The sequence below is a fragment of the Lepeophtheirus salmonis genome, chromosome 3 (genome assembly GCF_016086655.4).
Source record: "Lepeophtheirus salmonis chromosome 3, UVic_Lsal_1.4, whole genome shotgun sequence".
NCBI classification, from domain to species: domain Eukaryota; kingdom Metazoa; phylum Arthropoda; class Copepoda; order Siphonostomatoida; family Caligidae; genus Lepeophtheirus; species Lepeophtheirus salmonis.
Genome location: NC_052133.2, coordinates 9,627,945 through 9,651,073, shown reverse-complemented (window position 1 = coordinate 9,651,073; position 23,129 = coordinate 9,627,945). Strand labels below are relative to the sequence as shown.

Genomic DNA, 23,129 nt, shown 5'->3' with positions numbered 1-23,129 from the left:
TTGAAAAGAAAAACAAGTTTTGATGCCTTCTCTGTACCAAGACGGTTCCTCAGCTTAGAATATAATAGTCCAAAAGATGAAAAGACTCGTTCTACTCCAGATGACATGACTACGCCAGTCATAAGTTGATAAACTGCAGAGAAAATGTCAGTGCCAATAAAACCTGTATGAGATTCCTACCATTCATTAGCCGACGTAGTCTTGATCACATTTTTCTGTAAACTTAAATGAAAGAAAAGGAGGTGATCTTGCCTGAAACTTCATGATGATAGGAACAAGTGCTGGATATTTCATATTACCATATTTCATTGCCATATTCATCTCTTCTTCATTAAGTTCCTTCCTTTGCAGTGAAGGATCAAGCATGTTGGCAAGAAGATGAGCCTTTGTAAAGAACTGTTTATTCCTTTCTCTCACATTTTTCCCCCACTTGCTGGTTGTTTTTAAGTTGTAAAAATAATTATTCCCAAATATTGACTGCTTGAGCAATAGTGCATTTGTTCCTTTGTACCTGATCCAGAACCTTAGCTATTGGCTATAATCGGGCCAATAGCTCCTCAGCAGAGCGTTTGAGCCGAATATTGGATACCCTACTCCTCACAGCTGGATCAATCATTTCTCTTTCAACTTCACAGATCTTCATTAGAATTGACCAGTTGTTTACATAAATCTTGAGGCAGTCTGATATAGGGTTATATCTAGTATCTTTGGGCATTATCAGACGCTGACCACCTTCTTGACGATATTTTGCCCTTACATGACGATTATCCCTGAAATATTTGACTACAAAACACACACGCTCTTTTAAATTATCAGTTTCTAGGTCATGATCCAGTAGATTTAGAAGGTGTGCTGCAGAAGCATATTATGTTCTGTTGATTCTTTTAGTAGTTTCCGCATTTTGGTAACGTTTGCTGCATTGTCTGTCACGACCAACTACCAACACTACAACAAAATTATCTTCACATTTCTTGATAGAAGATAGTGCAAGTTGAAAAAGGTACTCAGCAGGGCGAGGATTGTCTGATGTGTCTACAGTGTCAATAAGAAATTTTTGGTTGATGGAATTCGTCAAAATATTGCCTGACTGGAAGATGCTTTCCTCCAGAAGGATTGATTCGCACAGTTGACATCCTTGCTGTGTGACTCAAAAGGACCTGAGACACTGAGTTAATCATTATTCACAGGGAATATATATTATTTTAGGTATGCACTGAATTATGAATAGTACTTTATACTCTTCCTTTGTTTGGTACGAGAACCTGAAATGAAGAATGACGACAAACTTGTAGTTTTGCTAACATAGGTATAGAATGTAAAATTAAACTAAAATAATAGATTTGCCACAACAACCATGATTGTTTTATTGTTTTTTTTTTACGGACCACACATGTTTATCCAGACTCGGACTCACAAGTTCCCAAAAACTAGCGATGAAAGCACGGCAAGTTTGACTCTGACTCCCCCTTTAGTGTTGTAAATGTGTGACTAACAATAGTTAATTAATTAATAATTATATTCTGTACTACTGCTGTTAAAATTTGCTTCATCAAAATCGATTTTCATCAAAAAAAAAAGGGGATTTTAATCAAATAAATCAACAACCCTGTAAAAAAAAGTGACTTTTTAAGGAAACTCAAAGGAGTCGGTACTTTTTTATTCTTCCTTAATATAAAATTGCAAGAAGCAGTAGAAAGTTGCATATTTAATTCAGAGATTTATTATAAAAAATAAATTAGAAAGTATTTAATGCACATCATTTGTTTAGTACTTTACCAATATTTTAACTTTCTTTTCACTTTACATACAAGTAGTTAAAAATTTTATTGTGTGCCTTGAGTATTAACTTTTTTTCTTTCTATTCCAGCCATGATCCTTCAATATATCTCCGGAAAATTTATAGAGGACTATACTCCACAATGTGCAACCTTATATGAACATTCAGTTCAAATGGATAATACAAACGTTGGGATTCATATTTGGGATACTGCTGGACAGTTTGAGGAAAGTAATGATGTACATATACGGAAGGGGGGCCCAAAACATACAGTAGCATTTAATTACGTTTGTATCCGCGTTATTTCTAATTACGTAACCAAACGACGGAACAGACAAAATTAAACAATTTTTGTTTTTATCAAATATCTGTTATTATCAAAAAGTCGGAGCAACAGTTAAAAAGGTCCATGGTGTCAGTGTTGCCGGGAACGCTACAAAGACTGATGGCATCTCCATCAGGAAGGTCTGCAATATCAATAAATCAGTTACAGCTCCTTACGGACAACAAAAATAAACTAACAAACCTTATAACAATATTATGGACTTCTGGGTTGCCTCCATGTGGTCCTCCTACAGTGCAAACCTCAACTTCTGAACTTTGTAGCTTAGGGTGCCTTAGAGAAGAATGTCGGAGGCACCTTCTGTCCAAATTTAGATTCAATCCAAGCTGCCATCATGGAGGGGCGTCCAAATTTCAAAAAAATTTCATTTTTTATTTTTTTCCCAAAAATATAATAGTTATTTCGTGAATAACTTGAAATTATGATTTTTTTTTGGGAAAATTCAATATTTGAAATTTAATTTTTGAAATTTTTTGTAAACAGCTGTGGTCTTATGAAATTTTTAGATGATAGCTATGGATTTTTGAATTATTTTTTTCAAAAAATTTAATTTTTTCGTTAATAGCCGTGGATTTTTGGAGTATTTTCTTGATTCCATACAGGTTACACTTTTTGTAATTTCATGTTACCATTGTAAGTTTTGCAACTGGAACAAACAAATTCTACAAATTGCTACCAAAAAATTAAATGAATAATTTAGAGTACTTTTGATGAGGATAATATTATGATTGAAAGTAGAATTTATGGGCAATAAATTACTGGTGTGATGTTTGACTATTTAAATAATCGTTAGTAATTTATAAATATTCCGTGGCATATTATATTTCTTCCATAATTTTTATATTAGTCGTAAAATCATAATAACCACATAATTTTAATATTTCAAAAATTACATGAATGTATAGCTGATAATTATAATGACTAATGTTGTAATTAAATAATTATAGACGTACAAATTGTAACTAGTACAATCAGTTTATACAAGTTACAACTCGTATAAGAAACACAACATATGTAGTGTATTAATAGTATACATATATATGAAAATCCCAAAGGTCCCAACAGGGTTTCTAAGAGCAAACACCTTTCCCTCAAGTATTTGGTTATTTGTAGTCCAATTTATAAATATTTTTTGTATAAAACAAAGGCTGTTGTCAAACTTCAAAAATAATTTTTCAGTATGCACAAATAGTTTTCAATTTTATTATATAACATTTTTTTTGGTCAAATTTCTGATAAATTTGTGGAAAAAAATGTCAAAAAATGTAATTATGTTTTCAAATTAATATTTTATTTCACATTTAAAAAAAAAAAATATTTTGACAAAGAGACAAATTTTGTTTTTTTAAAAAAATAATTCAAAATGTTTCCTGAAAGAATAAATTAAAATATCATTTTGAAGAGAATTTTCTGATCAAGTCAATATCTTTCCATCCTAAAAAATCCTAGTCATAGACCTTTGCAACTTATTTTTAGTTATGTTACAAAATGTACGAGTAACAATTTCTGCAAATCCAATAGTGGACATTAAGGTTGTCCCTTCATTGTCTTCTACAATCTATATTATTAAATCAAAATTGTTTGTCAATGAAGGATTTATTTTTAACAATTTTGTGTGTGTAGCTTTAGCTCAGTGCGTCATATATGTATATATATAAAGGAGAGTACATATACCGAGTGGTCCATTAAAATCTGAAAACTTTGAATTTTTAAAATTCAATAAGATATAATTTGTTAATTAACCATAGAATTTCAACAAATTAATACTATAAATAGATGTGTATCCGAGCTCTCTTAATCATCAATGTAGCCGCCTTTAACAGCAATGATGGCTTCCAGGTGGCGGTGGAAGTCTTGGCACCCACTGTGGGTTGTATTCATCTGTCATGGTGTACCAGTGCGGAATGATATAGGCTATGGGCTTCAGTGTTTAGATGACAGATACTGCAGAGAGATGGGTTTTTTTCATTACTGGTGTCAAAAGTAGCATCTTCACCCTCATAAACACCCCTTCTATTTACTTTTTTGATAGCCCTCTGGAAGGTCTGGTGTGAAACCCCAAGATCTCTTGAATGGATCCTCACAGACTTGAGAGAATTGGCCTGGGCTGTTGTCTTTAATTCCTTCGGGTCCATTTTGCCCTTACTGACAGAGCCCTTCTTCTTCTCGAACGTTTTGGACTTGTTGATTGCCTAGACTTGTACGTAAGCTGGAGAGCTTAAGTTTGTCTTGTTTTGTAACTAATTGTTTATGGTTTAATAACTCGAAATACGAATAAATTTCAAACAATCAACCTTAATTTATTATTGAATATGTAAATATTCAGATTTTAATAGATTACATATGGTAGAACAGAATAATATAGAATGGTACTTAATTGATTTTTGTTGATGTTGGAGCCTGAACATTTTTTTTTATTTTCTCAACCTATTGTCGTTATTCTATCATCCTTGAGGAGGAAATGGAGAAACCATGTGTGAGTGTCCTCATTAAAAAGGAAGAGCAGTGCATAAGATTTTTTGGAGTGGGGGGAGTTATCTTCTACATTAATACAGGAAATCTATGTTAATAAATCAGAGTGTGTCTGTTCGTAAGCGTCTAATGACTCCAAGCAATGTCGGTTATTACACCTAGTTTTTAATATTTTTCTATTTATTTACAGATGGAGACAAATGTTAACCAATTAGAAGTCTTTATTCGTTGGGCAGACGTGGTACTCATGACTTATGCTGTAACAGATCCAGCCTCATTCATGCTTGCAACGCATCTTTTAGGAGAAATTCAAAAACTAAGACCTCTCTGTTATCGCTATATCAACGGACACCGATACCTTTCATCAAATAATTACAATACCAATAATGATACTAGTAATAACAGTTCAACTGGGCCGAATGGCTCTGAATTAAAGAAAAGTCAACCTAAAAAGGTAAGATATCCATTACATTATTATAATATTGTTTTTTTCAAAAATAATTTTCAAGTTTAAAATTTGTAATAAATAAATATAAGGAAGACCAGACTTTGATGACATTTATAAATTTGCATTTATAAAATGTTAAACAACATATACAGGGTTGATTTTATCTAGTGGTACACATTTTATTTGGTATTTGTGCAAAATCACAGAGGAGGCTAACAAGACATCTTTTCTCTGAACGGAACAAGCTGAGACGGTTAGAAAGAGCTAAGAAAATTCTAAAAAAATCGATACCTACAACAATTTGGCCAAAGTTTTGTCACTTTTCTGATGATTTTTTTTTACTGCTGATGCCACTGTGAATAAGGAGAGCAGACGCTACATCATAACCGATAATCCAGAATGTCTCAGCTTCTGTGAGACATGTATTGTGAACAAAAAATCCAGTGTCCAGCACAGGTGGATTATGTCCTCCCATTTTTGTGGAGAGGAAGGAGCGGCTCAATCCAGATGCTTGCATTTAATTTCTGGATAAGAAAGTGCTCCTTTGGGCCAGAGAAGTGTTAGGTTACAACTTTGTTTTCACTCAAGACGGAGTTCCTTGTCATTGTGCCGGTAAGACCCAGGCCTTCCTAAGATACAACTTTCTAAACTGTTTGGTGCTCAACATGTGCCTGCCCTCCACTCCAGACGCTAACCCCTTGGAATACTCTATCTAGGCGCGTTTGGAGAAGAGGGATATTTGCTACTCCTCACAGGAGTGTCCAGTCTCAAGAGGCTTCCATCAAGAAGGAGTAGAACAAGCTCAAATTTTACTACACAGTAAAGGTCTGCAATGGATTTAGGTATCGTAATTATTTGTGCTGAGGTATCACATATTTAAAAAATACATATAAATAAAACTATCACTTAAAAAACATAATCAAAAATAAGATTTGACGAATAAGTTTTCATTAAACCAATGTAAAGTTAGTCAAATAATTATCTAATTAAATCTCTGTTTTATTATCGACATAATACTAGCAGAGGGTCCACGCATCGTCGAGCTGAATAGTGAGGAATAGAAACAAAGAAAGAAGGTAGAAGGAAAGAGACAGAAAGAGGGATGTAAAAAGAGACAGTGGGAGAAGAAAAAAAGGAAAAGGCAGAGAGAATGTTAAAGAGGGAAGGGAAAAAAAGATTTTATTACGTGAAAAACAGCCTTTGAATGACATCTGAGGCCCAAAATAATATTATATAAACATGGTTGGTTATTTTATTCGTCAACTTGTTAAATTTCAGACTGATCTGTTCTACCATTTTGTATTCCATATGCGGTAACACCCATACAGACTTGGCATTGCCTAGAGTTACAAGGAGTCAATGAACATGCTTTAATAATATAAAAGATAGCACTCCCAGAAATAATCAGTGTTACTCTCCGTTTTTCATGAGCACATTCACCCGTAGCTACTCAATACTTATATCAATTCCTATGACATGTTCTGTCCTCAAGAATGAAAAAAGAAGAATAAGAGGTCCGGAAAAATATATGTGGGGATGACTGATGACTACTTTAGTCTATGTATAAAAACTGAAATTACTTTTTATAAAATTTAAAAATATGAGTGTGACATTAGATGAGGCTTAGCAACGAGGTAAAGTTGTCTCTGCCCATACATCATATTAATTTTTTTCTTAATTTGTTATTATTATTTTATTCTTAAAGAGAGAATGTCAAAATATTTGGATAGTAGCTACGTGTGGGTATGTTCATGAAACAAGGAGGGTAACACAAAGGACTTGTTGGGGTGATATCTTCTGTACATATTATTATCGAAACAAAATTTATCTGTTCGTCAATGCCATATAACTCCTAGATGTAAAAAAAATCAGCATTAGAAAATAACGGATAAATCAAAGCGGCTTCTCAAAATATTTTTACATCTGATTAATATGTACTGATGTATTCATATCAAGTCATTTCTTTGAAAATCAAGTCTTTTTGAATAGATTTCTACCCTGATTATTTTAAACTTAAAATGAAGTCACACACTCCTTTTAAAATAGGAGTGTGATATTAATTTAAAAAGTACGAGCACTTATAAATTTAAGGGAATCTCCGGCGTAAGGATCGTTTTGTATTCGTTAATTAATGAAAAATTAAGATGTGTGAATAGATTAGCTTTTTTAATACCCCTCTTGATAGTTCCTTCATAGACAAGATCTCTTGATGGAGTTGAACACAGAGTTGTATTTGGATCCAACTTTTCAGAGTCAAATTATAATTAAAAGTGTATCCATTCGCGCCTCAGGAAATCAATGTGAAAAATTCTTACAAATTTTGGAAATATTCTTTATTTTTCAAAATTCAGAATTTATAAAAAAAATAGCTTTTTTAGAAGAATAAGCAATCTTTCAAATGTTTTTGAAGAAATAATAGGTACTATTAACGCTACTTTAAATAAATGGTGAATCCGGTGAGCTTTAACCAAGGCAAACTTTACACAAGACCAATTTTACCAGGACAAGTTTTGCACAGAGCGAGTAATCCTATACCAAATTTTCCTATTAGTACTTAAGAGATAAATAGGACATGGTATAATTCGACTTATTTTGCATTTTTCTGTTTCTATTTGTGGTGAAGATTTTATAATACAATATAGGCAGAGAAGGGATCCATGTAAAGAAAAAACTAAGTATAGCTGTAAGAAAAGGAAAAACGGTAGATGTGTTTGCTCTTTATTCTTTTTTTGTCATTATTTAACAGGTCGTCGTGGTGTGTGAGGATCTCACTCTGAAAGAAGAATTCTGCCCTATCTTTTGTATAGATCGATTTAAAATACAGAATACACTAAATATATATTAATTTAAATATAAATTATGAGAAATTACCTACACTAATGCTTTTTTATGTAAATTATTTTCCTCTTAATAGCAATAATTCATTTTCACCCTCCTAAATCATAGAAGGGCCTTAATTCAGTATTAACATATGTCTCACTCCTGTCTTCTCCTCGCACTCTTAAGCCATTCCCATCTCTAAATATAGGTAATGACGAGAAAAGAGAGCAATTTTAAGTCCTGACCCCAGTCCTGAGGAATATTAAGCAATCCTCTATGTATTTCCCTCTGATTAGATTTGTTCCTTCAATATTATACATACATTTCTTTTCCAATTGATTTTACAATATCTTAATTTTATTGATTCTCAATTATTACGTAGGTATATACAAGGTAATATATATAGGGAAAGTTCATCAGTTGTAATCTTCAATTTGATATTGATTAATAAGATTTTTACATTCATATATATATATACTAAGTATTCATTCATCTTGAAATCAATAACTACGAAATATAACAATGACATGATTTTCCATTTTTGTAGATATACATATTATTACAAGGGGTCTCTGCTTATTGGGGTTTTTGGAAAAAGAAGAATCCGAATTAAAACACATCGGCAAAAAAATACAGGGCTTAACAAAGACAACTTTTTTTTAAATTCAAAACTGGGTTTTTTAAAATTATAGTTATTATTTGCTTTATGGTGCAGAGCTTAATACTCACAAAGCCATTGCTTTGGTTCAGAGTACGGTCTCAGACATTTGACAAAAATTTTAAAAAAAATTCAAATTGTGGACCATTTTTTTCGGTCTCAATATATATAGACACATTTTTCGGGTCGACTTTTCCTTATCCTGATTTATGAGTTCTATAAATATGACTTATAAGTAGTTCAATAAAAACACCCAATGTCACAGATATAAATGAAATTAGAACCAAAGTTAGATATATATTTAATCAGCTTCAGCTTTTAAATTCATCTATTATATTAATCTATAGTACAAGCTAAGAACGTCTAAAATTTAATTCTTATTTTCTGCCTAACTTTCACTCAAAGTGCGTCCTGATTTTACAAAGACTTTCCTCCTAAACTATAAGATGAAAAAAATAATTAATGATTTATATTTTTATTATCAATAAATGGTTAGAGAATAATGTATTGAGTAATAACGTAAGCCTGATCCGGATTATCTATCCCTTCATTTCAACGATGATAGCAATTGTCTCCGTGGGTGTAAAAATTGGTTTAAGGTAGTAGTCCCAACACTCAGTCCGTGGATCAATCTGTGTAGGGCTGCGCAATAATTAATTAATTGTTTATGTTTTATTTATTATCTAAGTCTGTGAAAATAACAAAGGGAAACTTTCTATTTTTTATTAGTTGGTGGGAGAAGAAGAAAATATTAAGTATAAATGAATTTAATTAATTTTTGTGGTTGTAATTGTTAAATATTTTTGGGTGATAATTTTTAATTGACTCCTCAAATTTTACGGGTAACAGTCTACAATAGCTACAACATGTTTTCAGTGCTCTTTTATTTGCTTTCATACCTAGTATTTTCTTCTTCTCCTAAAAACTATAGATTGAGTAGTATAATTAATGATGAAAATCGTGTATACATATAATGGGTGTGTTAAAATAATAACTAAAAATTCATTCTTCAGATTACCAACTCAAAAAAAAGGGACAGCTACAAACATCACATGATTTATATCACTAAATTATAGTCCTAGTCTAAGCCGAGTAGTCTTTTATTTTTGAAATGATCGTATTCTCCTCACTTGTGTGCTAGAGTTTAGCTCAGCTAGCAAACTGAGTAAGAAACAGGCCTTCAGAAGTACCATTTAGTTGCAAAGAAATAAGCTCAGGGCTACTATTGATTTAGTGTTACGGACAGTGTTTGATGTTATGATATAATTGTAATGTTTAAGCAATGTCTAATACAGTCCCATATGAGTACTCAGTGGATTTCCGTGTATTATTATTCCATTTCAACCCCCAGTCGAGCGTTAACCCGTCCGCAGTTAGAAAAAGGTTGGCCACCACAGCTGGTTTAAGGCTCCATTGGAAAGTACAGTTTATAGACATTCATACATGGTATTTATTTTTTTTTAGTAATTTTTGTAGTAATGAAGATGAATGCATTAAATTATTTATTTAGAGTGTTATAAAAAACAGCTTAAACAACCTTCTAACAGGCTTATAAATGTTAATCAAAAAAATATATTTACTTTCCATAATTAATCAAGATTATTGCTTACGTATTTAACAAAAAAAACTAATATTTACTATTTTTTAGTTGTTACACATTATTTTCTATAAGTACTGGGAATTCTTAGTTTAAATTGCCCATGCTGAAAAGATTTAAAACCATTTTTTTTTATGTCAGCCACACTGTTTCTTATTACGATGCCAAGTTTTAAGCGCAATCTGTTATTCAGTTTGCTTGCAATATCTGGATAAGTCAGTCTACCTCACTAATGCTTCACTATTTTTATAATGAACGAAAATTGTTGAAAAAAGAGTTGGCCTTAAATTGTTTGTTGCGAAGGAAGTTTCATGTGCTGAAGTGTTGAAAATGTTAGAAAATGCTTTTGGTGCATCAATTTTAAAACTGTGTATATGAATGGTAAAAAACCATGCATAAATTGCTCAAAAGTCAAGGTGATGCTCATTGTTTTCTTTAACATCTGCGGTCTAGTGGATCAAGAATTTGTTCCAAAGGGACAATCGATCAATAAGGAGTCCTATTTGGGCGTACTAAGGCGTTTGCGTGAGAAAATTCGTCAAAAACGGAAAGAGCTAAAGGCCATGCCAAAAAGTGCCTAAAAATGGTTCAAGGACTGGAAAACTTTAGTATATGTATATTGCATCTAATTGAGATAACTTTGAAGGAGATAAAATGAAGTTTTATTATTAAACGGGAAATTTGTTTTTTATTTAATAATTTTTGGTACTTTTTTGAAAGAATTTATAGTAATAAAGTCTTATCACTTCATTTTATGTATAATTTCACAGGGATATACAGAGTGATAACATCAAATTGGAGGATTTTTTTAGAAATCATTAAATTGACACAGAAGCCACATTTTGCCACATTTTACCACATCTTGCCGCATTTTTCAACATTATTTATTTTAAAATTGGTTTGAATTGCACATTTCAATGTTAAATGTGCTCATCAAGCCACTTCAGCTATATGTCTGTAACATGACATGGTACTGAGTCTTGTTGTCTTACCCATGGCCAATCTCCAGCGATTTGCTGGATCCAAGGCAGCACAACTTCCATGTTATTTTAGACAAAAATCCTATTCACGACGCAACGCCTTTCCTCCTCTGTATATTCTTTATGGAACAGCTGTAGTGATGCGGCTCTAAACTTCACTCAGGGTTTTTTTAATAGAACAACGTTTCTGCCCGTAAAATACGATGCACTATCACACAGCTGCATCTTAAAGAAAATCGCCGGTGCGTGCAAGGTCCGTTTGATTTCAACTCCCTGTATACATTTTTTTAACAATAACATGGTTATATTCAGAAAAAAACAAGATGCTTCATATTCAAAAACCAAAATCATAATTTTCATTGATTGTTAATTCTTGTTCCAGGTATTTTCTTTTTTTTAATTTGAATGTGCAATTATTTATAATTGCACATTAAAATATTGTTTTGCTTTTATCGACAAAAAAAAAGTAATACATTTAATTTTTTTGCAAATGTTACATAAATCTACAGATGTTAATATTTGATCATTGTTTGGTCTTTGTACGCTAGCTTTTGTTGCTAGCTTTTGTTGCTAATCTTTTAACCGTCTCACCAGGGCCAGAGATGGGCTTCGGTAACAATTTTGGCGTGTATCCCTCTTTTCTCACGATCCCCCTAGATAAACAAGTATCTATTCACATGCCCCTAAATCATGATCCTACCATCACATATATGTAATCATCAGTTAGTGGTTTTCTACATAGATGAAGATGTATTAGGAGAAGAAAAAGCAAAATTAATAAATATGTAACATAATATATTTATATCTGATTGACTATTTATTGTTGAAAGACCTAGCTGTTTCCAGACCACCCGGTAGGTAAGCTAGTACCCCATGGTTATATTTTTACTTGGGTGGACAGATCGGTTCAGTAAGTTACATGCTACACCGCAGTTCAAAGGAAATGATTGTAATTCAAAGATCCTCAGACCATACCTTCCAAGGAAATTGTGATGACTGATAACTTTAAACTTCTTTATGAGTAAAAATCAAATTGGACATGAAATTCATCACATTTTCTGTGAGTTGTATCCATACACAGGTATCATCTAAAACAATTTATATTACCTTTGTTTTCTAACTATATATGTACTTTATTAATATGTTCCGTACTATGAACCAGTGTTGATTTAAACAACCAACCTGGCATCTCAGACAGCTAAGATAATTAAATAATAACTATGTTAAAGATGACAAGATATATCCCTCTTTTATTTAGTGTCAACTTAATATCTCCAATATATTATTTTCATAACTGCTTAAGATTTTTGAATTTATTTAAAAAAAAATAAAAAAATAGTGAATGGCTATGAACTTTTAAAATTTTCTCAAAAAAATTTAATATTTGAAATTTAAAAAAAAATTATATTTGAAATTTAATTTTTTGTGAAATCCTCTTGATGTTTGAATTTTTTTTCCCAAAAATTTAATTTTTTTGAAAATAGCTGTGGATTTTTGAAATTTTTTGAATTTTTGAATTTCTTAACAAAAAAATTTTTTTCAAAAAAATTTAATATTTGAAATTTTAAAAAAATTATATTTGAAATTTAATTTTTGTGAAAATTTTTTTAATTCCAAAAACCAAGGCCCATAAAAGAAATATATAATCCTTCTGACGCCCCTGTTTCGGTATTATTGTATTTAGTAGTTAAAAAATTGAGAGTAACATTAAAGGTTTCTCTGGGAGTTATCTTTTATATTATTATACAAAAATTGTTTTTTAGCCTACGACTAATTACTCCAGAAAATGTTGTGTACTACTGCTAAATAAATAATATTTTAGTTCATGAAGTTGTGTTATTTTCCCATAAGACAACGCCACTCTCTGTCACCTTAATCCATTTAAAAAGTACTTTGAAACCCCTAATTCATTAAGAGATTTTGTCAATGACTAGTAATCTGGTACCAAAGACAATAAAAGTTTTTAATTGTAAGATTCATTTACAAATTAAACATAAAAATATCAAAATCCTCCGCCTTTTGCTTTATTTTTTTAATTTTCCAAATTTGTTGGTTTATCGCATTCAAAAGATATGGTATTAAAAACAAAAGAAATTATGTCAGATTTGGGATTTTATCAAAAATCCTTCCAGCAAATATATCCATCATATATTTATTCAAGCTATGATAATGGATGGAGTCTAAGCCTAGTTTATTTAATTTCTAAGTTATAAGTTTTCTGATCTTATATATTTCGTACTCAATAATGGAGTTTTCTATAAAATCATAATCATTCTTGTAAAGAATTCGTTCTATATTCATTATTTTGAAAGTATACGCTCTGTATTGAACGCAAAGTTGTTCTCCAGGAGCTAAAAATCATACTTTGGAACAAAGAAATTTACCCAATTTAAGAACATCTCTATTTTTATATTGAATAATTTTTCTCGCACGTTCTACTTTATCTTTCTATCTCAAAATTGGAGACAGCGACAGCAGATAGTTGGAATTCAATCCTCACAACCTTTTAATAATATGGAAATATTTTTGCCCCGGGGGTGGGCCTCAACCTGCGGACACCCCTGCATAATGTACTATATACTTATACGAATATTATACTACTTCAACAGGCGCTAGGTACTTTTCCTTTTAAACTATTTGACCCTAAACACTTTCACCTTGAGGACATTTTGCAAAAGAGCAATTTTGCCTTAAGGCCTTAATATATAAATAAATGAGGTTTATATGTTGTCATTGTTTATTTTTGGTAAAAGATTATGTTCTCTTTTATTTTTATAATAGAAATATGTAATGATTATCATCATATAGTGAGATTTTGATAGTAAACATTGTAATTTGAGGCATAATCCCATCCTTATTTCAACAGATAACAAACATTTATAGCTATTTAACCATTACATCTTTTGATTAAAAAGTTGAAAGGAATCATCAATTTTAACTAAAAATAAACAATAACGACGTCTAAACCTCATTTATTTATTTATAAAGGCGAAATATCTTTGAAGGAAAATTAATTTAGCGCGAAATGTTCTGAGGGGATGTGGCTTAAGGAAAAATAGTTTAAGGGAAATGTACTGGTCACGACTTGTACATTCAAATCTTGCCGGTGTATTTATAGTAAGTACTTAGTCATTCATAAATGAAGTACATGTTCAACGGTAACAACAAGTAAAAGAAGAAAAGGGAAGAAGACCCATAGGATCACTAGTAAATACATAACACTATGTACTAAGGATATATTTGATTAGCTTAGATTCGAAGGGTGATCCCTATAGAATTCTGATTTGTTTTGTCCGATCAGACACAAGAACGCAAAGCACTTTATGGAATATGTTAAATAGATCAGTTGGTCATAGAATGAAATTTAAAGACTGTTCCGGGCTTAGAAATGTCAATTTTGTAATAAAAAAAATTCTTGTCCACCACATTTTGCGAAATTTCCATAAATATAAATTTATTTTAATAAAAAATCATGTGTAATAATTCTTTTGAATATTTACTCCAGGATTAAGACGTTGAACAAGGTAATACTGTTGATTTGAACTCAAAATTGCATGTGTATATCAGTATGTCATTAAGGAATCAAAACGGTCTAAATACAGGTCACCTTGCAATAGACCGCCACGGGCTAGTGTCTCTATCGAGTTCTGCTTATACATAACCAGTGTATCTCCATCTGACTACTTAAAGGATTAAAAGTTTTTAAAGTATGTTCACTATACTAAAAAAATATTAAAAAACGCAAGGTGGCTCGCTCCACTATCTCTAGACTAATAATACTAAAGAAAAAACTTGGTATGCCTATTATAAAATGAAAAAAGTTCAATGCATGTGCTTTTTCTTTTTTGTACATTATTTAATATTAGTTAATAAGTCCTTATGGTGTTAACATCCCCCTCTGAAAGAAGATTTCTCACTTATCTTTAGTCTGAATTAATTTAAAAATGCATAATAAAACGAATATATATCAATTTGAATATACTTATAATACTAATGCTATTTTAAGTTTATCCTCTTTATAGAAGTGATTCATTTTCTCTCCCCAAAATCAAATAATAGGCGGCTGATATAAACTATTATCTTCGCGATCTTACACAAATCCCCTTTTTTACTAATAAGTAAACACCCCTCAATATTTTTTTTTTTTTGTAAATATAAAATGTCTAACTTTTGACGCTCGTAAAAATATTTATTTGTAGGAGAAAAATAGCTCCCCTTAACAATCCACCACTGCCTAAACCCGACCTAGATTTGAAAATTATATTTATTTTAAGAAAAAATGATTAATCTCCTTTGATTTAATTTCGATTTATTTTTAGTGCTGTGATAGTTGCCAAGATCTACCCGTGGTAATTGTGGCGACCAAAGTAGATTTGATAGAGAAACGTCTTATATCCGAAGAAAATGGGATTTCAATGAGCCATACTACAGGATGTGTCAGTTATAGAGAAGTGTCCGTAAAGAATACTCAAGATGACAGCAAAGGAGTGAGTGATAACTAGGGTTGTAAATCGTAAGCATTTTAAGATAGGTTACTACATCTTGTAGGGGGTTTTACAATACGACATAAGAAGAGGCGTCACGGTGAAAAGCGTCCCGGGGCGTCATCAAACTCAGGACACGCCTAAAAACCATAGCCACGTTAACTTTAATCTTGAAGCTAAATGAGCGCACGAACACTCGTTCCTTTTCTTTTTTATATATATACATTTGTACTCTGCCAATATTTTCCAGTGCAACGGTACTTTAGTCGATTTTATGTACAAATGTCACAAATTGTGTATCTTTTTTTTTTTCAAATTTGAATAATTCATCACTTATCATCATGCTTGATATCAATAAACTTTTGCAATATTACCAACTCCCTTCTAACCTTTCAGCTAGTGTTATGGCGTGTGCATAATATCGTAAACGTTTATTGATATCAAGAAAAATGGTAAGTAAGGAATGACTCAAATTTGATAAAAATGATTCAAGCTAACGTGACTGCGGTTTTAACGCACATCTTAGTTAGATGGTGCTTCGTGCCGCGATACCTCTTCTTAAAACCCTAAAACCCGCATTGTAAGCCCACCTTTAGACTTGTACACACAAGCTAGATATGGTAACCAGCCTTTATGCATGTAAAAAAAATGAACATGGTAACCTTGACAATTTGAAGAATGTTTTTAAGGAGAGCAGCTTAGCTGTCATTACGTGCTATTAGATTAACTACAAGAATAAACTATGCAGTGTTGCCAAGTGGTTTGAAAAAAAAAATCGGCTTTATGTAGAGTTGTGTCAGTCCTTATTTAGGACTGAAGACTGCAGTCCCGTCCAGTTCAATCTCTGTCCGGTCCAGTTCAGTCCTACGTTCAGTCCTTCGGTCCGAAGAACCGGTCCCAAGGACTGATAGGACCTGTAATCAGAAAGGACTGAACTGAATAAATAATGACTAATGCTATATGTCATTCTAAAATCGGCTAGTTTTAACAACAAACGGCTAAAATATCGGCTACATGTGTTTAACAGTTTTTAGCAAGAGGGATTTAATTTTGTAGTGGTTCTTAATATTTCTTTTTTTTTTAAAGCTTTAGCGGGATAGTTGTGGCTGCTCCTAGGAAAAAATGTATGAATGATTAACAATATTAAAATATGTTTGAGATAAAGAAAAAATTACACATAAACTTTTGTTTTTGATAGTCCATTGTCATTAATTTAATTTTTTTTTTTTGGAGGAGGGAATGCTGAAAAAACTTTTTTTTATTTAATTTTAGAGATAAATTTTTGGGAGGGACAAAATTTTAAGGAATAACCCCTTTCAAAACTCTTGACATTTATATTTTTCTATACGATACGATAGTTTTATACAATTTTTTCATAAAATCTTCAATTAATTATTTCAAAATTAATACATCAACAAAAAAAAATCTTAAGACATTAATAACACTATAGTTTTCATTTTATAAATATGCTACTCCAAAACGCTATCCTAAGCTGGTTAAAAAAAGGAAAAAAATGATTGTTTACTTTATGTATAAAGTCATCCTGGTTCTAGTTTGCAGTTGTCTAGATAACCCTGCTAAATAGTTGATCTGACCGTGTGTGCTATTATATTGAAACTTCATATTTGAATGTAATAAATTTACATGCTTAAACTCGAACTTTATTTCTGACATTACTAAAAATTGGGCATAATTCAGCAAAACTATTTCAAAAATCCACTCCGAGTGATCCATTAAGATCTGAATACTTTGAATTTTATACTTCAACAAGAAAGAACATACTAGTTAATAATTGAATTTCAAGAAAATTAATACAATAAATAGATGTTTGTGTGAGCTTTATTAATTATTAATGAAGCTGCATGTAGTAGCAATGATGGCTTTCAAGTGATGAAGGAAGGTCTGGCACCCGCTATGAATTTAGTCCTCTGTTATGGCGTCGAAGTGCTGCCAGACAGTTGCATTGAAGACCTCGGTATTTGATTGACGGACACTGCAGACCTCGCCTTTTAGATGCACCAAAAGGTGTATCCCAGGGGGTTGGTATCAGGGCTGTAAAATGGCCAAAAGTGTCAAAAAAGAGTGCAAAAGGCTCATTCAAAGAGTTTGGCAACGGAAGACAAAAGGTTTCTTTCAATGTTGGTGCCAAAAGTGGCTTCTTTACCCTCACAAGCTCTTTCCACCACTTTTTTGATAGCTCTCTGGACAGTCTGGCGTTAAACCCCAAAATCTCTTGCATGGGCCTGTAAACAACCAACTGCTTGGAGTGCACGAATGAAAATTCGTCGATCACGTTCAAATGTCATTTTCTTGACTTGTACGTAAGCTACAGAGCTCATTTGTTTTTTGGATTTATAACTAATTACTCTGAGTACCAACAAGGACATACCCTTATAACTAGTGATGTCCAAATTACGTATGTAAGATTTAATAGCATTTTTGGCTTTTATTTTTTACATTTATTTGCATTATTGTTCCTTACCCCCTTTATTCTTATCAATCTTGCCGCCAAGGCTATTGAGGTTTTTACAATCCATTTAATCTCTTGCCCAAGACCTGCCCTTAATTAAGTCAAACTTCAAGGTCTTAATGAAAGATGATATTCTGTCCATCATTTAGAAAGTCTGCAAGAGCATGACCATCCCCAAGTTTGCCCAAAATCTGGGGAAAAATCTGAAGAAGAACCCAGTATTTGAGAATATGAACAATATTGGTTTAGTGCTCTCTGGGGATAATGTATCTGGTGTGAATGAAAACTCCAGCATCAACATTAACCCATTACATTCGTGGACTGTGAAAGAGGCTTTAGCATTTTCAAAGATCTTCTCACAAATAAGAGGATCAGCCTAACGAAGGCCCTCCTGAGAAATCATATAATAATTCAGGGGAATAAAGGCATGCAGGAATAAAATATTAATATTTGTAGAAACATTTAAAAACAAAATAATCCTTTTCTTTACTGGATTTAATTGCATTTTTAGACTCTTATTGCTTTTTTATTTACATTTTGGTTGCTTTTTTTTCTGCGTTTTTATTTGCATATTTAGCTCCATTTTTATGCATTATTGGGAGATCATTGCTTTTGAGTGCCTAACAGATAATTATTGTAACTTTTCGTCATTCGTAAGCACACACTTGTAGTTAAACTTTACAATAAGATGTTCTCTCCTCAAGAATAAAAAATAATTATTGGGCAACAATAAAAAAACTGGCACTCTAAAAATGCTTAGTATTTACAACCATACTCATAACTTGTAAAAATATATGCAGATCAATATCGTTATGATAATATTGTGATCCCTTAATATAGGTTTGTGGTATTTTTGAGGAGGCTGTGCGACGTGGCTGGCTCTACAGGCAACACTGTGTTTTGTCAAGGAATAAATATCTCTCTCTATCACGACATAACTCCCGAAATCGAAAGTAAGTTCTTTTTTTTAAAATTAGTTAACCATGAACGATATAGTATGTTTATGTTCCCAATCAGCGTCCAAATCCAAGTACCTAAAACCTTTCTTCCGACACCAATCATTATTAAATCAACAGATTGCTTTATAGACCAGTCCAATACAGCTTGTGAGAAGAAAGATGACGAGAAAACGAGACACGGTAAGGAAGGAAGTTGTAAAGACAAATTTGATAAAGAAATGATGTCCATGCCTTCGACTCCTAAGCACGGAAAGAAGCTATTAAGGAGAAAATCCCTCGCAGATTGGCTACGCAAATTAAAGCTTAAATCTCCAGAGGAAGGAGATAAAAATAGTGATCGACATGAGGAAAATGAAGAGGATCAACCAGATTTCAAATCAGAGCTGAAGTTTAAAAAACGAAGAGCCTCCATTGGGAATTTTCTAATTTCTAAATAATCAATATAAGGTTAACTTCTTCTTGCCAAATTATTTTTAGAAAAAATATAATGTTATGTCAGTCCTTATTTAGGACTGATGACCGCAGTCCCGTCCAGTTAATTCTCGGTCCATTTCAGTACATACAATTTATATTGTTCGGTCAACTATCTTCTTTTTTTATTTTTAGTTCTGGTACGGACAGTCCATAGTACTGGCAGTCTAAAGAGACATCTGCAGGATCAAATATACATTATTATTTTATTTTTTTGGGCGGGATGGAGTTGGTATTGAAATTTATGGGGAAAAAAAATTCAAAAATCAACAGCTGTTCACAAAAAAAAAAAAAAAAAAGAAAATTGGAATAAAATTTAAAAAAATAAATTTCAAATATTAAATCTTTTGGATAAAAATTTCAAAAGTCTATTACTTTTCACAAAAATATTCAAAAACTCAACATTGTTCCCTAAAAATTTATTTTTAGGAAAAACATTTCAAAAATTAATTAGCAAAAAATAAAAACTCTCAATGCGGGCGGAGGGGGTCACGGCCCCTCCATCCCACCCTGTGTGGACGCCCATGGTCTTATGGACCGGTCTTATGACTGGTCTGGTCTAGACCAAATGAATAAGGACTGATGCAACTCTGCAGAATACGAATTTTGTACAAATGAATCGAAGCCAATAAGTTGTAAGAAGCTAAAGAGGATTGTCACCTTTCATCATTTTTCAGCATAAAAAAGGAAATATGTAAAGTTCAGAATAAGATACAGAATTCATAAATGCCCTTATAGGATCATAAAATATTTTTATATAAGTTTTATTAATCGTCCTTTTAATTTGGTGACTGTCTTAATTTGAACGAGAATAGTTCCAAATTACTATAATCCCAGAAATTTCAGATTCAGAGCACTAACAGATGAATTGAGATCATTTTTTGATTCTGAACTCAATGATAAGTTTCGTAATTGGATTCAATTCAATTGAACAAATTTTGCCCTTCCAATTCTCCCTTCTGTACTTAATAGTTAATTATATATTTTTAGAATGAAGTATATCGTAGAGTCCAGTTACAAAACCAAGGAGAAAGATTACCACTTTTGGGTATAGTTGTAAATTCTAAATACTTTTGGTACGTTGAAAAAAACAAAAATGAACATATTATTCTTGACAAGTTGAAGAATGTTTTGGACAGGACAGCTTAGCTGTCAAGACGTTTGATTGAATAGTATAAGCTGCTATAAAAGGAAGGAAATAAACACAAGCCCCACTCCATATCTAAAAAAACATATCTAATAATTCCTCTAAAGTCGATCCTCAATCTGCTCCGAGTCCAATAAGGACTTATACAGGCTTCTCCGTCTAAAATGCAACACTGTTTGAAAATTACAAAACTTATAATATTTCAGAAAAATATTACCAAGGGACACCATATTTACATGCTCAATCAATGTTTTTGCCTTCATGACAAGTTCCATCAATGTTGCAGAACTTTGCACATCAGTTCTACAAAGCTACACTCTAGGTTGGCTCAATCAGTGATGATGGTGGCTTTAAGATGGTCCTTTGTTCTGTATCAGACTCCCAAAACCTTCCCTTTGAGGTAACCAAAAATATTAAGGTGCAGAGGGGAACCGTCGGAGCTATGGTGAGGCTAAAAGTCTTGCCTTTCAAGCTTGTTGAGGAGAATCTTGCACCGGGGCACACACTTTACTCGATCCAATGGCTTTAAACTCTGACGAAGAGTTCTCTTGTAGGACATTGATGGTGACCTTACCCCTTCTGCCTTCAAATAGTATCTTTAATTGCCTCAACCAATTCATTTGGCCTTGGTTGGACCTGTTGGAAGACTTCGGTATGCTTCCCGCGATCACCAAGTATACAATAAGAGCGGTTATATACATACACTTTATAGATCTCTGAAGAGGACTTAGCACCCATGGATGTCTCCAGAATTGTAGCTATGCGTTACTCCTTGTTTTTGGAAATGAAACTCTTATTTCTCGATTGACTTTTCTTATTTTTGGTGTTGTTTGAAAATTATTTAGAATAGGTTATTAGGCTTAAACATCGAAATATAACAAAGACGACAAAGGAGCACCATTTGACAAAGTGTTTTATTTTAAACAGATGGGCCTGTACGTACAACTTCCTAACAAATCTTCAATGTTATCCTAACTATTTTATGAACACAATCACTGGTATTTACATTATACTGAGATGCTCTCCCCTCAAGAATAAAATAAGAATCAGAAAGTTTTTGGGAGATAAAAAAATATTGTCTAGATTACCAACCACCTAGAAAAGAAAAAAAGAAGAAAACTCGCAGATTAGAAAATGCTATGAATTCACAACTATACTTATGGGTTATTCTTGATTCTACTTCTAAGAACTTGAAATTTTGTAAATTTTACTTCTCCGAATGTTTTTTTTTTTTTTTTTTTGCATAAGTTGTGTACAAGTTGTGATTTATACCAATTTTAACTTGTACAAGCAAATAGTACAAGTTGAAACCAAAAAATGAGACGAATATATATTGACATTATAATTTTTATTATATAGAAATATTTTCTTAATATTTTTTTAATTTTCTCAATTAATTTGACCATTTTCCATGGGATTCCCTTTTCCTTCCTGCGCCCGAGCACTACCGGGTAAACATTTGCTACTAAATACATGATAACTATGTGATTTTAATTTCGCAAAAGGAAATGATATTATCAATAAATAGTTTACAACTAGAATGACCAATGATGGAATGAAATCATGCATTTTCAGAGGAGTCTACAGGAATATATATATATATATTTATTATTTTTGGGGTGTTTTTTACTTTTTTTTTTCCAAAAAGTAAACAATCTCTACTTATTCACAAAAAAATTCAAAACTTCACGGATTTTAACAAATAATTAAATTTCAAATATCAAATTTTTTGGGAAAAAGTGTATTATAATTTTCAGAAAATTAATTTTTTGCAACATAATTTTTGAATCCAAATTAAATTTTTTTGAATAAATTACAAACATTAAATTTTGCGAAATAAAATCAAAAAATTTCACGAATCTGTATTGACAAACAATTAAATTTTTTTGAATTTTTTTTGGAAAATCTGCAGATTTTTTCAAGATATTAAATTTCAAATATAAAATTTTTTAGAAAAAAAAATATTGCCTTTTATAGAAAATTAAATATTTCGGAACAAAATTTCAAAATTTAATTTTTGCTTCATAATTTGCCGAATTATGCATTTTTAAGAAAATAAATCATTTAAAAAAAAAAAATTGCACCCTTACTTTTGCGTAAAATTTTTTCATCCCTATCAAAAAAACCAACTATTTAAAAGTAAAAATTCCTTTTTAGGGGGGGTCCACAGACACTACATCACACCACTTGCAGACTCCCTGATTTTAAGGCGAAGAAATTGCAACTTGTACAATCTGCTATTACAAGTTGCAACTCGTACAGACATCGCAACTTGTACTCAACAGATAAAACTGTAAACATTATTCTGTACCATATGATATTTTCGAATTTAACCAAATTTAAATCAGAATATAATATATATAAGGAGGCTACATATTACTCGAGGCAAATATCCACTTTGTAACGTTATCCATATTGGACGACGTCAACATTATACTTAAATAGAGTTGAAAGTGATTACAATCCATAAGAAGCTTATTAAAATTGTTTTTGTTATGTATTT

The 23,129-nt window shown here is 31.7% G+C and overlaps 1 protein-coding gene across 2 annotated transcripts; it reads left to right on the top strand.

Moving 5' to 3' along the window:
* The first annotated feature begins 4,658 nt into the window (after positions 1-4,658).
* Positions 4,659-22,230, top strand: LOC121115423 (uncharacterized). Of its 2 annotated transcripts, XM_071887019.1 has the most exons (5): positions 4,659-5,046; positions 15,415-15,582; positions 18,890-19,002; positions 19,067-19,455; positions 20,470-22,230. In XM_071887019.1, the coding sequence occupies exons 1-4, from the start codon at positions 4,783-4,785 to the stop codon at positions 19,443-19,445; spliced, it is 924 nt and encodes a 307-aa protein (XP_071743120.1). In that variant the 5' UTR covers positions 4,659-4,782; the 3' UTR covers positions 19,446-19,455; positions 20,470-22,230. The 2 variants fall into 2 exon arrangements, with proteins under 2 accessions (XP_071743120.1, XP_040565560.2); XM_040709626.2 differs by lacking the exon at positions 20,470-22,230 and having other exon boundaries at positions 19,067-19,783.
* The last annotated feature ends 899 nt before the right edge of the window (positions 22,231-23,129 follow it).

Excerpts from the sequence above, each read along its gene's own strand:
- LOC121115423 (XM_071887019.1), top strand. The coding sequence starts at position 4,783 with ATGGAGACAAATGTTAACCAATTAGAAGTCTTTATTCGTTGGGCAGAC. Across the intron at positions 5,047-15,414 it reads AGAAAAGTCAACCTAAAAAG|TGCTGTGATAGTTGCCAAGA; the intron begins GTAAGATATCCA and ends ATTTATTTTTAG. Across the intron at positions 19,003-19,066 it reads CATAACTCCCGAAATCGAAA|CGTCCAAATCCAAGTACCTA; the intron begins GTAAGTTCTTTT and ends GTTCCCAATCAG.